Consider the following 12,278-nt stretch of genomic DNA (forward strand, 5'->3'; position numbering starts at 1 on the left):
ATGGCCATTTCTAGCTCTCTTCTGTTTCTTACCTCACCTCTTCCTGTTGAGGCAACTTCTTATTGTTATCTTTACTACAGTATTTGGATTTTTTTATAAGAGATATGGGATTTAATCAATGGACTACTAATTTGCTCTTCTTCCTCCCTTTCCCCTAATTTAAGTAATCCATAAATCTTTAAGTCTCTTCTGGTCCTGGTTAATTCCTTTTTTTTCTTCTGATAGTAAACTTTCTTTTTAAATGTTATCTCATGAACATGAGAGAATTGATTTAATTATTTCTTCCCGATAAATTTGCTTCTGCCTTTTTGCATAGGGTGTTTACAAATCCAGTATTCTGCTCATCTCTGTTTTCTAGCAGTCCCCCAAATCCCTTTCGTTTGTTTAAGGTTTTTTCACCGATGATCAATCTTAGCTTTGTATAATATATTACTTTGGGTTATATAACTTGAGATCTTTTGCCTTTTTGAATATATTTTTCTTTTTTCTTTGATTTCTTCTGATTGTGGTGGAATAATCCTGAATTATTCAAATTGACATTTCTTAATAGATTACTTTTGACATTGTGAAATTTAACCATTACATGTCTTGGAATTTCAAAGGTGTTATTTTTCTATAGAATTTATTTTTTGATTCAGTTAGTCAATACTTTATTTGTATTTAAAACCTTATTTCTATTTCGTATTACATGGTATTCATGTTTTTATATATATATTGGATAGGGTGTTTACATGTCTTCCAGGAGACATGATTCCTAAGTTATTCTTGTATTAAGGCTAGCTACATATAAAATTAGTGGGTTTCATCAAAGCTAGTGCCTGTTCTTTTTTTTTTTTCCAATTTCAAACCTGCTATTCTCTCTTTTAGAACCTCTGCTTCTTTGGAGAGATTAGCCATCATGGTTTGTTTTTTTTTCTTTTCAATTTTGCAGTTAGAGTTCTGCCTTCCAAACTGGTTTCATTCCTACTATCTTATGTCTGAAAATACTTGCTAATTCATAATATCCATGAACCTCCCACCTCTGCCAAAGTGTTGGAGGGGGAAGAGGGAATGTTTATCCTTTGTAATTTTGCAGCATTCACTATAGATTTTTTTTCTGTAAGGAAGACCAGAATCCAGGCACTGTATTAGGAGCTAAGAATATTATTACAAATTTAGAAACTGCCCATAAAGCTATTAAATTGTGTCTATCCTTTGACCTATCTATAGCACTACATCTGTATCCCCAAAAGATTTTTAAGAAAGAAAAAGACATATAATTAAAAACTATTTATAATACCTCTTTCTGTGGTGGCAAAGAATTGGAAATTGAAGGGATGCCCATCAGGTGGGGAATTGTTGAACAAGTTGTATCATATGATTGTGATGGAGTACCTTTGGGACATAAGAAATGATGAGCAAGATGTTTTCAGAAAAAACTTGGGAAGACTTCTATGAGCTGTTGGAAAGTGAAGTGAGCAGGGACATCAATGAATAGAGATCCAGGCCTAGAGATGGGAAGTCCTGGGTTCAAATTTGGCCTCAGACACTTCATAGCTGTGTGACCCTGGGCAAACTACATAACTCCAAATTACCTATTCCTAACTGCTCTTCTGTCTTAGAATCTATATGTAGTATTGATTCTAATATAGAAGGTAAGAGTTTTTGGTTTTTTTAAGTGAAGTGAACAAAACTAGGAGAACATTGTACACAGTAACAGTAATATTGTATGAAAAACAATTGTGAATGAATTAGATATTCTAAGTAATCCATGATCTAAGACAGTTCTGAAGGACTCAAGATGAAAAATGCTATCTATCTCCAGAAAAAGAAGTGATGAGTTGAAGCATGCCTTTTTTTTTTAACTTTATTCATCTCTGTTTTCTTTTCACCATATGACTAATATGGAAATCTGTTTTGTATGATTGTATAATCTATATAAAATTGCTTTCTCCATGATGGGGAAGAAGAGAGAAGGGAGGAAGAGAATCTGGAATTCAAAATTCTAAAAAATGTTTAAAAAGTTACATATAATTGGGAAAAAGTATTTTTAAAAACTATTGCAATTCAATAAGACAGGACCTATCCTCAAAGAACTAAAATTCTAATGGGAAAATATAATACAACCAAGAGGGTAGAGTGGAAGGTGAAGGTAGAAAAGCATGTTAGGTACCAGCTTGATGAAGGATATTTCCAGGGGAGGAAACCCCATTGTAGTCATTGTGTATGTTGTTTTCTTGACTCTGCTGGTTATTTATCCTGATTGAGCCTATTTATACACAGAGTAGTTTGGGTATGGGGGTAAAGATGTATAATGGAAGGAAGGAGTCTTTGTATTTAAGTTGTGAAGTTTTTATCGTGTTCAGCATTTGTCTTATTTTGGTAATTCAACCTATATTTGTTTCATAGTTATTATTTCTGAGTTTTTGTGTGGGAGAGGTTTGTAGAAAGCAGTTATTTTTCAGTCTTGCCAATCATATGATCCTTCATCTCCCTAGTCTTTTTTTCTTCTTTTTTGAACCCTTACCTTCTGTCTTGGAATCCATACTGAGTATTGTTCAAAGGCAAAAGAACAATAAGGAATAGGGATTGAGAGTTAACTGACTTGTCCAGGGTCTCACATCTAGGAAGTATCTGAGACAAGATTTGAACCTTTAAACACTGAACCTCCTAGGTGTGGGTTGCAATGGCCTCCCTCTCTCCCCCTTTTTCTCCATAGTCTTTTAAATATTACTTACTTTAGAGTACCTGACTGCAAGGTTCAGTGACAAATGTGCTCAAATGTGATATTTTTTTTGTCTATTATGTAGATGCTAAGTAAATTTGCTCAGTTTGAACTATTCCTTTTTCTCTAATCTTTCATAGGAACATGACTCTGAACATCAATCCATGAAGCAAAATACTTATGACATGGAGAAGGATACTGATAAATCAGGAGGTAAAAACTAAAACTTTCTTGCTCTTTTTTTAGTTGTCTTGTACTGGTTGTAATTAAATCAAGTAATCTGGATTTCTGAAAGCAGACTGAGCAAGAATAAATGCAGTAAATTAAAATTAATTAGTAGTTTTCTTTTTTTCATTCCTTTTTTAATTCAGATTTTTATTGATTTATCTTTTGTTTTAATTTCTCAATTGATCTTTCTGTCTTATTTTATTCCTTTTTAAAAAATATAAAGAAGAGAATAAACAAAAATAAAACAAAAATATAAACCAGCTTAGCAAAACTTCAATATTGCATGAATCAAGTTCTTCATTTTCTGTGTAGTATTCTGCATTTATGGTCCCCTTCCTCTGCAAAGACAGGAAGGAAGGGCATTCATATAGCTCTTTTGGGGGGGACCAACTTTGGTTATTAGAATTTCTCACAATATTAAATTTCAGTTTCTTTTGGTTTGCTTTTTCTACTTATATTTTTGTAGTCATTATGAATGTACGTTTTTTTGGTAGTGTTTTACTTTATTTTGCATTGGTTCATATGAGGCTTCTTATGTTCTTCATAGTCATTTCTTGTGCAATACAATTCCAATTAATTCATGTACCACAATTTTTTGAAGACATTCCCCAGGAGACTGAAATCTACTTTGCTTCTACAAAAATGACTAACTAACTAACTATATAAATAACTAACCTTCCTTTTCCTCCAATGGTGAAAGAGTTTTTTGGAGGGATGCGGAGTGGGGCAATCACAAAAGGCTTTAGTTATTAAAGTAGATTTTTTGTAAGTAGGACAGGGAGGAGGAACAATCTTTCGAACCGATTTTTCTCCACCTTTTCCTGGACAGTGGTAGTTTGGCAATAGGAACTTGTTCCCTCAGGGATGAAGAAGAAAGAAGGTATGTCCTAAATTAGATGAGAGGGAAAGAGAATTGAGAGTGTTCTCATTTTGCTTCAAATAAAGCTTCCAAAATAGCTGTATTATTAAGAAACAATAATTGGATTTTGCTGGACAGTTGCCTATTAAAAGCTACCTCTCTTTATTGCTCACTAATAAATTCATAGCAGATGAAGTGGAGGCTAGTGAGGAGGTGGAAATGCAGGAATTTTTTGTAGAAGCAATCTCAGAGCAACTTGCAATGAGAATGTTTAATGGTAGAATATACATCTTGTTACCATAAGAACATCACTTTGATCTGAAGTAACTAGTCAAATTCATGTTAAATCGCTAAGCATCTGGTTCATGCTTAATTTGCATTTATGAATGGTAAACTGACAAAAATTTAGCATTGGTTATTGGTAAGATTTTTTTTCCAAAAAGTATGTTAACACAGTATTACAGGCTTAAAATTCCTAATCAGTGGGTTGGCAAAAGCCTTTGTGAACTCCTATTCCAAGGTCATATTCTTGAGAAAAGGTATTGGAGCAACGGTGTTGTGCTCCTAAAATGGTAAATTGTGAAATTGACATTTGCTGTTTTAAAGCTTCATAGAGAGATGAGATACAGTATTGTACTGTCAAAGTGCTTTTCTGAAGTCTAAAATATTAATTGGTTACAGTTTATCCTCAAGATCATTTGATAAAGCCCATTTTAATTCTTTGTCAGAAAAAAGCTGGAGATCCTCCTGCAATGAAGGGGAATCATCTTCTACCTCCTACATGCATCAGACTTCCCCTGGCGGGCCCACCAAACTCATAGAGATCATCTCCGATTGTAATTGGGAGGAAGATCGAAATAAAATTTTGAGCATTCTGTCTCAGCACATCAATAGCAACATGCCACCACAGTCCCTCAAGGTGGGCAGCTTCATTATTGAATTGGCTTCTCAGAGAAAGAGTAGAGGTGAAAAGAACCCTCCCATTTATTCTTCTCGGGTGAAAATATCGATGCCATCATGCCAAGATCAGGATGATACAGCTGAAAACTCTGACTCAGAGACTCCTGATGGTTCACCATTACACAGAAAAATGGATGATACCACCTTTGAACAGACAAATGCGCTAGAAGCACTGAGGGAAAAATTGCATGGAGGCAAAGCTCTGCCTTTCTATGCTGGACTTTCTCCTGCAGGGAAGCTAGTGGCCTATAAACAGAAACCCAGTTCAAAGACATCAGGACTAATAGAGGTGAGTGAGAACTATCTTTTATCTATATTTAACACGTGCCACTTAGCTTGGAAAAACAAGTCTGCTTTTAGGACTCTGTGGTCCTAATGCTGTTTATTCTCATATTTGGTTTCTGGGGTGTGAACAATTATATCTTCATTAATGAGGAAAGCCAGACCTTGAAAAGAGGTATAAATTGACAAAAATTACAATGGAAGCTCATAACAAAGCCAGAAATAGCTATCGAGTTAGATACTTGTATCTCCTCCATGTATTAGGTCTTATTCTCTTCTGATTTTTCCATGAACTTCTTTTTACTACCTATAATATGAGTATTATTTGTTAACTATAATTTGTCATTTGTAAGTATTATCAATCTACCTTTAGGATAGGAAGTTTTATTGAGTATTTGACTTTAATACGATCATTTATGGAAAGGGAAACAGTGCACTTTTCTAGATATTTTGATTGTCTTTTAAATTTAAGTAACCTCTTTTTCAAATATAGTAGTTTGTTTTTTTTTCCTGGTACTATAAATGTTATGCTTTTTCTAATAGTTTTATAATTGATCATGTGCCATCCTGACTTCTTTGAACCAAAGGATAGCTTTCCTTAGTTGTCATTTTGAAAGGTTCTCTCCCCCTCCCCTTGTTGTAACAAGTACAGATTTATCCCTTGTTATCCACTGCCAAGTCATTCAGAACTTTATAAAATAGGTTGGTAATTTTCTAAATAGAAACTCAGGGCCTACTCACAGGGCTGCTTTTTTCTCAGTACATCTACCTTTTAGTTGCTGCTTATCATATGAGAAAACATTGGCACAGGTCATTTTCATGGCTTTTATATTAGCCTGACTATCCTTTGTGTGACATAGATGAGGAAAAACAGCATGCAAATACTGCAAGCATACTCTGCATAATATTGTTTGATTTTTGAATACCACATTGTTTTGTGAATTGGGCAATTAGTTAGATTTTCATAACGTTATAGTAAGGTTTTATATAATTTATTAGACATATTTCTGAGAAACAGTTTGGGTCAGGGGCTGTGCTATGCAGGATATGCCTGTGGTAACTTTAAAATTTATGGATTTTGAGTTATGAGTATTTTGTATAAACATTAACTATTTCTCAAGATGTACTGAAAAAAAGAGAATCAATATTCAGCCTTCTCTTTTTCACTAATGATTTTATAGATGAATAAATTTGAAGCAAAATGATTTCTTGTCCAAGGTCTCATGCTATGAGTTTCTTTGTCCTTAGAGGTGGTTATAAAATTCTTTTCCTTCTCTAAAACTATTGGACCATTTTGGGAAAACAGCTCACTTAATCAGACTGGTATGATATGATGCACTTTTGAAGTTGCTGAATGGCCAGTGTCCTTGTATTATGATCTGAATCTCACAAAGCCTAAAAAGTTACATTGCAATTCATAATGAGAAAGAAAGATCTAATTCTTTGTACTAAACTTGGATTCAAAACATTTTTGGTCTTTGCTGATTTTAATGATTCTGGGACTAACCCACTTTATTTATATTAGTTATCAAAATCTTTACCATAAAGAATTTTCTTAGCCAATTCCTATTTTTTATTACTCTTTCCATTTTGATGAAGGGGCAGAAATTATTTCCTTCTATAGACAGAAAAAGTCTACAGAATTTCTCTTTGCCACTTGTTTCAGGTTAATGGTAAAAGTTACCCGCAGGCTAAGTTGCTATTGGGACAGATGGGGGCATTGCATCCAGCCAATAGGCTAGCTGCATATATCACAGGCAGGTTGCGACCTTCAGTCCTGGACCTCTCAACCCTCAGTACTGTCATCTCCAAGGTAGCAGGCACAAAAAGTAGTGCATTATATTTAGAGTCTTTTAGCAAATTAATAATTAAATAATAGGTAGAGAAACATTTTGTCTCTTAATATCCAGCTGGATATTTTTTCATGCTATTTCCTATGATAATGATAGTCTATTTCTTTAACTTAGGTAGTAGAATTAATCATTACTACATCATCTTCTTCTTAACTCACCACCCAGTTGGTGGTTTGATTTTCAGATGATGTAATTTCAATGTCAGTAAGTTCTTTTTACCAGTTATAACTTGATTTGATTTAGCAACTAAAAACTGTGGTGGACTTTTATTAGTTAAAGTGAGGCTAAATATAAGAGGTAACAGAATGGAAACCTATGGTGTCCTACAAAAGAAAGCTCCAATAGGACTTTATGGTACTTTCTAAAAGAAAGTTTCAGGAACATGACTCATTTTCTTCCTTTTGGCAATTAAATGATTGAACCATGCTTGCTTGTTAGCAAGCAAAGATCCTGATTGATTTGATAGCATTTCTTTCCAATTGTAGTACTGAGAAATGGATAGCATCTAAGAATCTTGTTTTTTAAACCACTAAATAGTTGCCAGAAAAGTTTAAGCTATTTAGATAGCAATATTCTCTTTCCTCTTTTGATTACTCAGATTATTTTGGGTAAAAAAGAGAATACTTTTCCTTTTTTAAAATTTGAAAAGATACTCACCAAAATAGTTGTTTTTTTTTTTAAAGCAGCACTTGTCAAGGGAGGTGAGTTAGCAAGAGAATTTTATTTTTACAGAATTTCTCTTTGCCACTTGTTTCAGGTTAATGGTAAAAGTTACCCGCAGGCTAAGTTGCTATTGGGACAGATGGGGGCATTGCATCCAGCCAATAGGCTAGCTGCATATATCACAGGCAGGTTGCGACCCTCAGTCCTGGACCTCTCAACCCTCAGTACTGTCATCTCCAAGGTAGCATCCAATGCCAAGGTGGCTGCATCCAGGATACCACGCACCCAGGTGCCTTCGCCATCCATTTCCCAAACGGTGTCCTCCAGTACTACGACAACCTCCACGATGACGACTCTGAAGGCATTTGTTCCAGCACAGAGGCCAATTGGTAAGTTAGAACTCATTTGTCTTTCTATGTGGTCCCTAGCTAAATACCTTAAGGTTAGACACAGAGAAATTTAGATTAGACGATTAGAAACAAAAGTTCATTGTTATTCTTAATGTCTGTTTTGTTAAATATTTTTCCACTTTATATAGTTCTCTTAATCAGTGTTATTTTTGGTCATTGGTTGACTAGAGTATTATGTGATTTTAATTGGTTCCATTGGAATATTGATTCAGCAATATTCTCTTAGTCTTAGATGTTGATGGTAGTGCTAACTACATTAACTTGAAATATCTGAATTGGTCAAAAGCTGGAGTTGTGCAAAGGAAGATATGATGTGTTCCTTGATAGTCTCTCATTTTCACTTATTAAGAAACCACTTTAACTTAAAACAAAAACTTGATTTTTCTTCTTCCCTTTTCTCAAAGAATGATATATATGCATGGTTCAGGAATATGAGGGACTCTCATCCTAACATTCAAGAATTAGGCAATGAAGGAGGTGGAGGTGCTGGGACAGGAGGAAGTTGGTGAAGAAAATCTTACATAAGAGTTAGATTCTCACTTATCCTGCATCTATCTGTTCCATGTGATAAGATTGTGTGCTGTTTTGTATTGTCTTTCTAGTTTCACAACAACCTGAGTCTTTTATGTGACCAGAAAAATAAGTTAATATGGCAGACTGAAAAAACAAAACAAAACACCCTATTCTCTTATTAGTGCAAGGGGGGTTGGACATCAAAAAGAATTGCATTAAACTTTTATGGGTGGAAATTGGCATATATAATGCAGGTAGGTGGTACCTGTAAGAAAATCAACCCAACAACGTGTAAGAAATGTTAACAAACACAGTCACTCAGAGGGTGAAGGATGGGAACCTGTTGAAATTTTTGACCTGCAAATTTTTATTTGCAGCAGTTCGACCCTCTCCTGGTGGTGTGTTCACACAGTTTGTGATGAGTAAAGTTGGAGCCCTGCAGCAGAAGATACCTGGCGTTAGCACACCCCAACCCTTAACAGGGCCACAGAAGTTCAGTATCAGGCCTTCTCCAGTAATGGTCGTCACACCTGTGGTTTCTTCCAAGCCATCTCAGGTGTGCAACCTTGTGACGGAACCAGTCACTACCACCACCCCTCAAGTATCTTTAGAAAGTATTACTACTGTGACATCTCCTGTGACTGCTGTTTCCAGCTTGGGAACTAAAGAAACTACTACTCCTTCTGGCACCACCACTTCAGGGATTGTTGAGATCTCTGAAACTAGCATCAGCACCCCTATTACACCCACCCTGCCTTCAACAACTGTGAACGTTACCAAAGCTACTGGGATAGCTGCCCCTATAACTACCATTGCTTTACCTAAATCTGTAGTATCTTCACCAACCATCACTCTTCCTGTTGCTTCCACTGCCTCCACCTCCGTAGTCATAGTGACCACAGCTGCATCTTCTTCCGTGGTGACCACACCAACTTCATCTCTTGGCTCTGTTCCTATTATACTCTCGGGAATTAATGCAAGTCCACCAGTGAGCCAGAGACCAGGTAAGGCCTAGATGCTACTAGCTGATTTACTGTATATTACCTTTGGGGTTTGGTTATACTAGGGCTTTAGATTTCTCAGTGGATAAATGTAAAGAAAAGAGAGGGCAGTAAATGTGACATAACCTTTGAATTTTTGCTCATTGGCTTGGTTGAAAGAATTCTTGATGAGAATTTCTTGTTTCTATTAACTTTTAGTTTAAAACTCTTAATCAGCAATATTTATTAAGGGCCCTAATCTGTGCTGGGCAGTAGCATGTGATTTATTTTGATCAGAAAGTAAACAACATGATTAAAATAATTTGAAATATGAATATCTTTGTCCTGACTACTGCTTCTCATGGGAGCAATTCTGCTTTAGATAACTAATTTTCTTTCCTTCCACTGAATAACTTGTTTTTTTAAATTTAGTGACAATATATTAGCTCATAGTTCAGCTTTCTGAATATTCACTAAAATGTGACTACCTAGAGGGATCAGTGATATAACCAGAACTAGAATATTGGGGATATATGTGACTCCTGTTTTTCCCCTACATGATGATAAGAATGTATATATGAATATTAGTTTTAAGTATCACAGTTTGAGAAGTGGAATCATTTGTTGATTGTTTGTGGAACCAGAAAGCTTATGTTATTGTGTGTTTCAACTTAGTCTCTCTAAGATTTAGCCATTCTAATGCTTTGAATGCTCTGGTCAGTAGTTGTTTTTTGTGAAGAAAATAAAGTAGTACATAAAACTAATTATATTTTTCTTAATATGTTACCCCATTTTTACCATGTGGATGAATCAGTTCTTCCCGAGTTGGCATTTAATTTGGTAAAGAATATGCAAAGGGTTTGGTTCAGGGAAAGATCTGATTGTCATGATTGTACAAATTCAGCCACTTAGGTCTCCTGTGCCTTTCCCTTGATAAACTCTCAAACATCTAGGTTGTCTGTCCCCTGCCCTGCATAAAAAGCTTTTTATAGTAGAAAGGAAGCAAATAATTTATTTTTGTGGGAACATTTTAGGTTTTGAATAATTTCTCAGATTAAAGTGAAAACTCAAATGAATAATGAATGCCCAAAGATGTTAAATTTTTTTTGTTTAAATATCTTATTTTTTTAATAGAAAAATAATTTTTTCCCTCTTTGTACTTGGCATTCTGATTTTAATTACTGTTTTTTCTTTCCAGAGTAGTCTCATTCTTTAATATACAACAACTTTTTTGACTAACATAAATCTTAAGGACAGAGTTTTCTATTATCAACTTGGATCTGATATGTGGAACAAACAATTCTGATGCTGGGCATTATTAGTTCTTGTTGGTTTAATTTCTTGCTTTGTAGTAGTAGGTTAATGTGAGTATATTGTTAAGGCATATACATCAATCTTAAATGATTAGGTTAAACTTTTTTAGTTTTTCTTGATTACCAGGAGTTTTCTCCTATTCCATATCCTTTTATCTAATCACATAACTTCTTATGTTTTGTTTTGTTTTTAGAGCTAATTTTATTCTAAATTTACCTCACAAGTTTAGGTAGAAACATAAAAGCTCTTTTATAACTTGCTTTTAACAACTTAAAGTCACTAGTACATTTTATCTCTGCCATTTTTTGCTTGTTTTTTTAACATCTTATCTTGCCTTTTCCTGTGCAGCCTTGGTGTAACTTTCATTCCTTTTAGCTCTTTGGCTTCATTTGGAAAGCCCCCTGGATTCTATTAATAGGTGGCGTCTTCCTTTCGTTTCCCTCTTCCGAAAATATTTCTGTATATCTTAAAACTTCTGCCTCCTGTTTAATGAACTATGAAATCAGATTCCTTTTACAGTTCATGTTAGTGTCCTTTTTTTCTTACAACATTATTAACATGTTTGCATGGTGTTGTCAAGCTTCAAGCAGTACTTCATATGAAGAATAGTACAAATGTGAGGGATTTGCAAATTCTAAATATCTACTTACCTTCTGAAATATACTCCAAATTTATAGCTTTGTCTTTAAGTTCTCATGAAACAGAATCAATATCTCTTATTGAATTGTCTCTCCTACCAGTAGATGATTCTTTTAGACATTCTAAACTTTTAAAGTTTGAAGTCATATATGGAAGGCAATTTTTTATAGAATAACCTAGCCATAATTCTATGAAGAGTTTGTCCATAGCTTTAGGATTTTCCCAATTTCATAGTTTAAACTCATTAAAAGACAATTTGTTGTTGAATTAGAATTCGTGGCATTAATTGTTCTCTCTGTGGGGAAGGAAAATTGGGGTGCCATGTGTCTACTCCTTGTTTTTCAGAAAATACTCCTCAGATTCCAGTGGCTACCTCTCCAGTCTCTCCTAGCCCAGAAAAGCGTGCTGGACCTCGACTTCTCTTGATCCCTGTTCAACAAAGCTCTCCTGGTCTTCGACCCCTCCAAAACATGCAACTTGTTCAGGGTCAGAGGATGCTCCTGCAGCCTGTCAGGAGCCCTAGTGGAATGAACCTCTTCAGACACCCCAATGGTCAGATTGTCCAGCTTGTTCCTTTGCAGCAGGTGCGGGGTTCTAGTACACAGCCCAACTTACAGCCTGTTATGCTTCGGAACCCAGGTATGACAGTTTTTCATAAACTTTTGTCATAAAGACAGTTTTTTTTGTTTTTCTTAAAAATTAGTCCAGTGGATTTAGTGTTCTATATCTTGTTTGGAATAGAAAAGTGTTTATTAAGTGCTTACTATGCTAAACACTATACAAAGTGCTGGAGATAAAGATAGAAGGTCAAGAGAGTTAGTCTTTTTTCTCAAACTGCTTTTGTTTTAGTTGAGGGAGAAAATGTTAAGGAAA

General features: G+C 34.9%; 1 protein-coding gene across 10 annotated transcripts in view; it reads left to right on the forward strand.

Annotated features, from left to right (window-relative positions):
• Positions 1–12,278, forward strand: part of MGA (MAX dimerization protein MGA) — a 94,298-nt gene that overhangs the window by 61,984 nt on the left and 20,036 nt on the right. For 5 of the 10 annotated variants that reach the window (XM_056810299.1, XM_056810297.1, XM_056810301.1 and 2 more), the window contains 5 exons: positions 2,845–2,917; positions 4,520–5,040; positions 7,644–7,938; positions 8,850–9,476; positions 11,751–12,044. In XM_056810299.1, coding sequence (XP_056666277.1) covers positions 2,845–2,917; positions 4,520–5,040; positions 7,644–7,938; positions 8,850–9,476; positions 11,751–12,044 — 1,810 coding nt within the window. Of the gene's footprint in view, positions 1–2,844; positions 2,918–4,519; positions 5,041–6,699; positions 7,939–8,849; positions 9,477–11,750; positions 12,045–12,278 lie in introns of those variants that run through there. The other 5 variants (XM_056810302.1, XM_056810303.1, XM_056810304.1 and 2 more) reach the window with 3 other exon arrangements.

The sequence above is a fragment of the Monodelphis domestica genome, chromosome 1 (genome assembly GCF_027887165.1).
Source record: "Monodelphis domestica isolate mMonDom1 chromosome 1, mMonDom1.pri, whole genome shotgun sequence".
NCBI lineage: Eukaryota > Metazoa > Chordata > Mammalia > Didelphimorphia > Didelphidae > Monodelphis > Monodelphis domestica.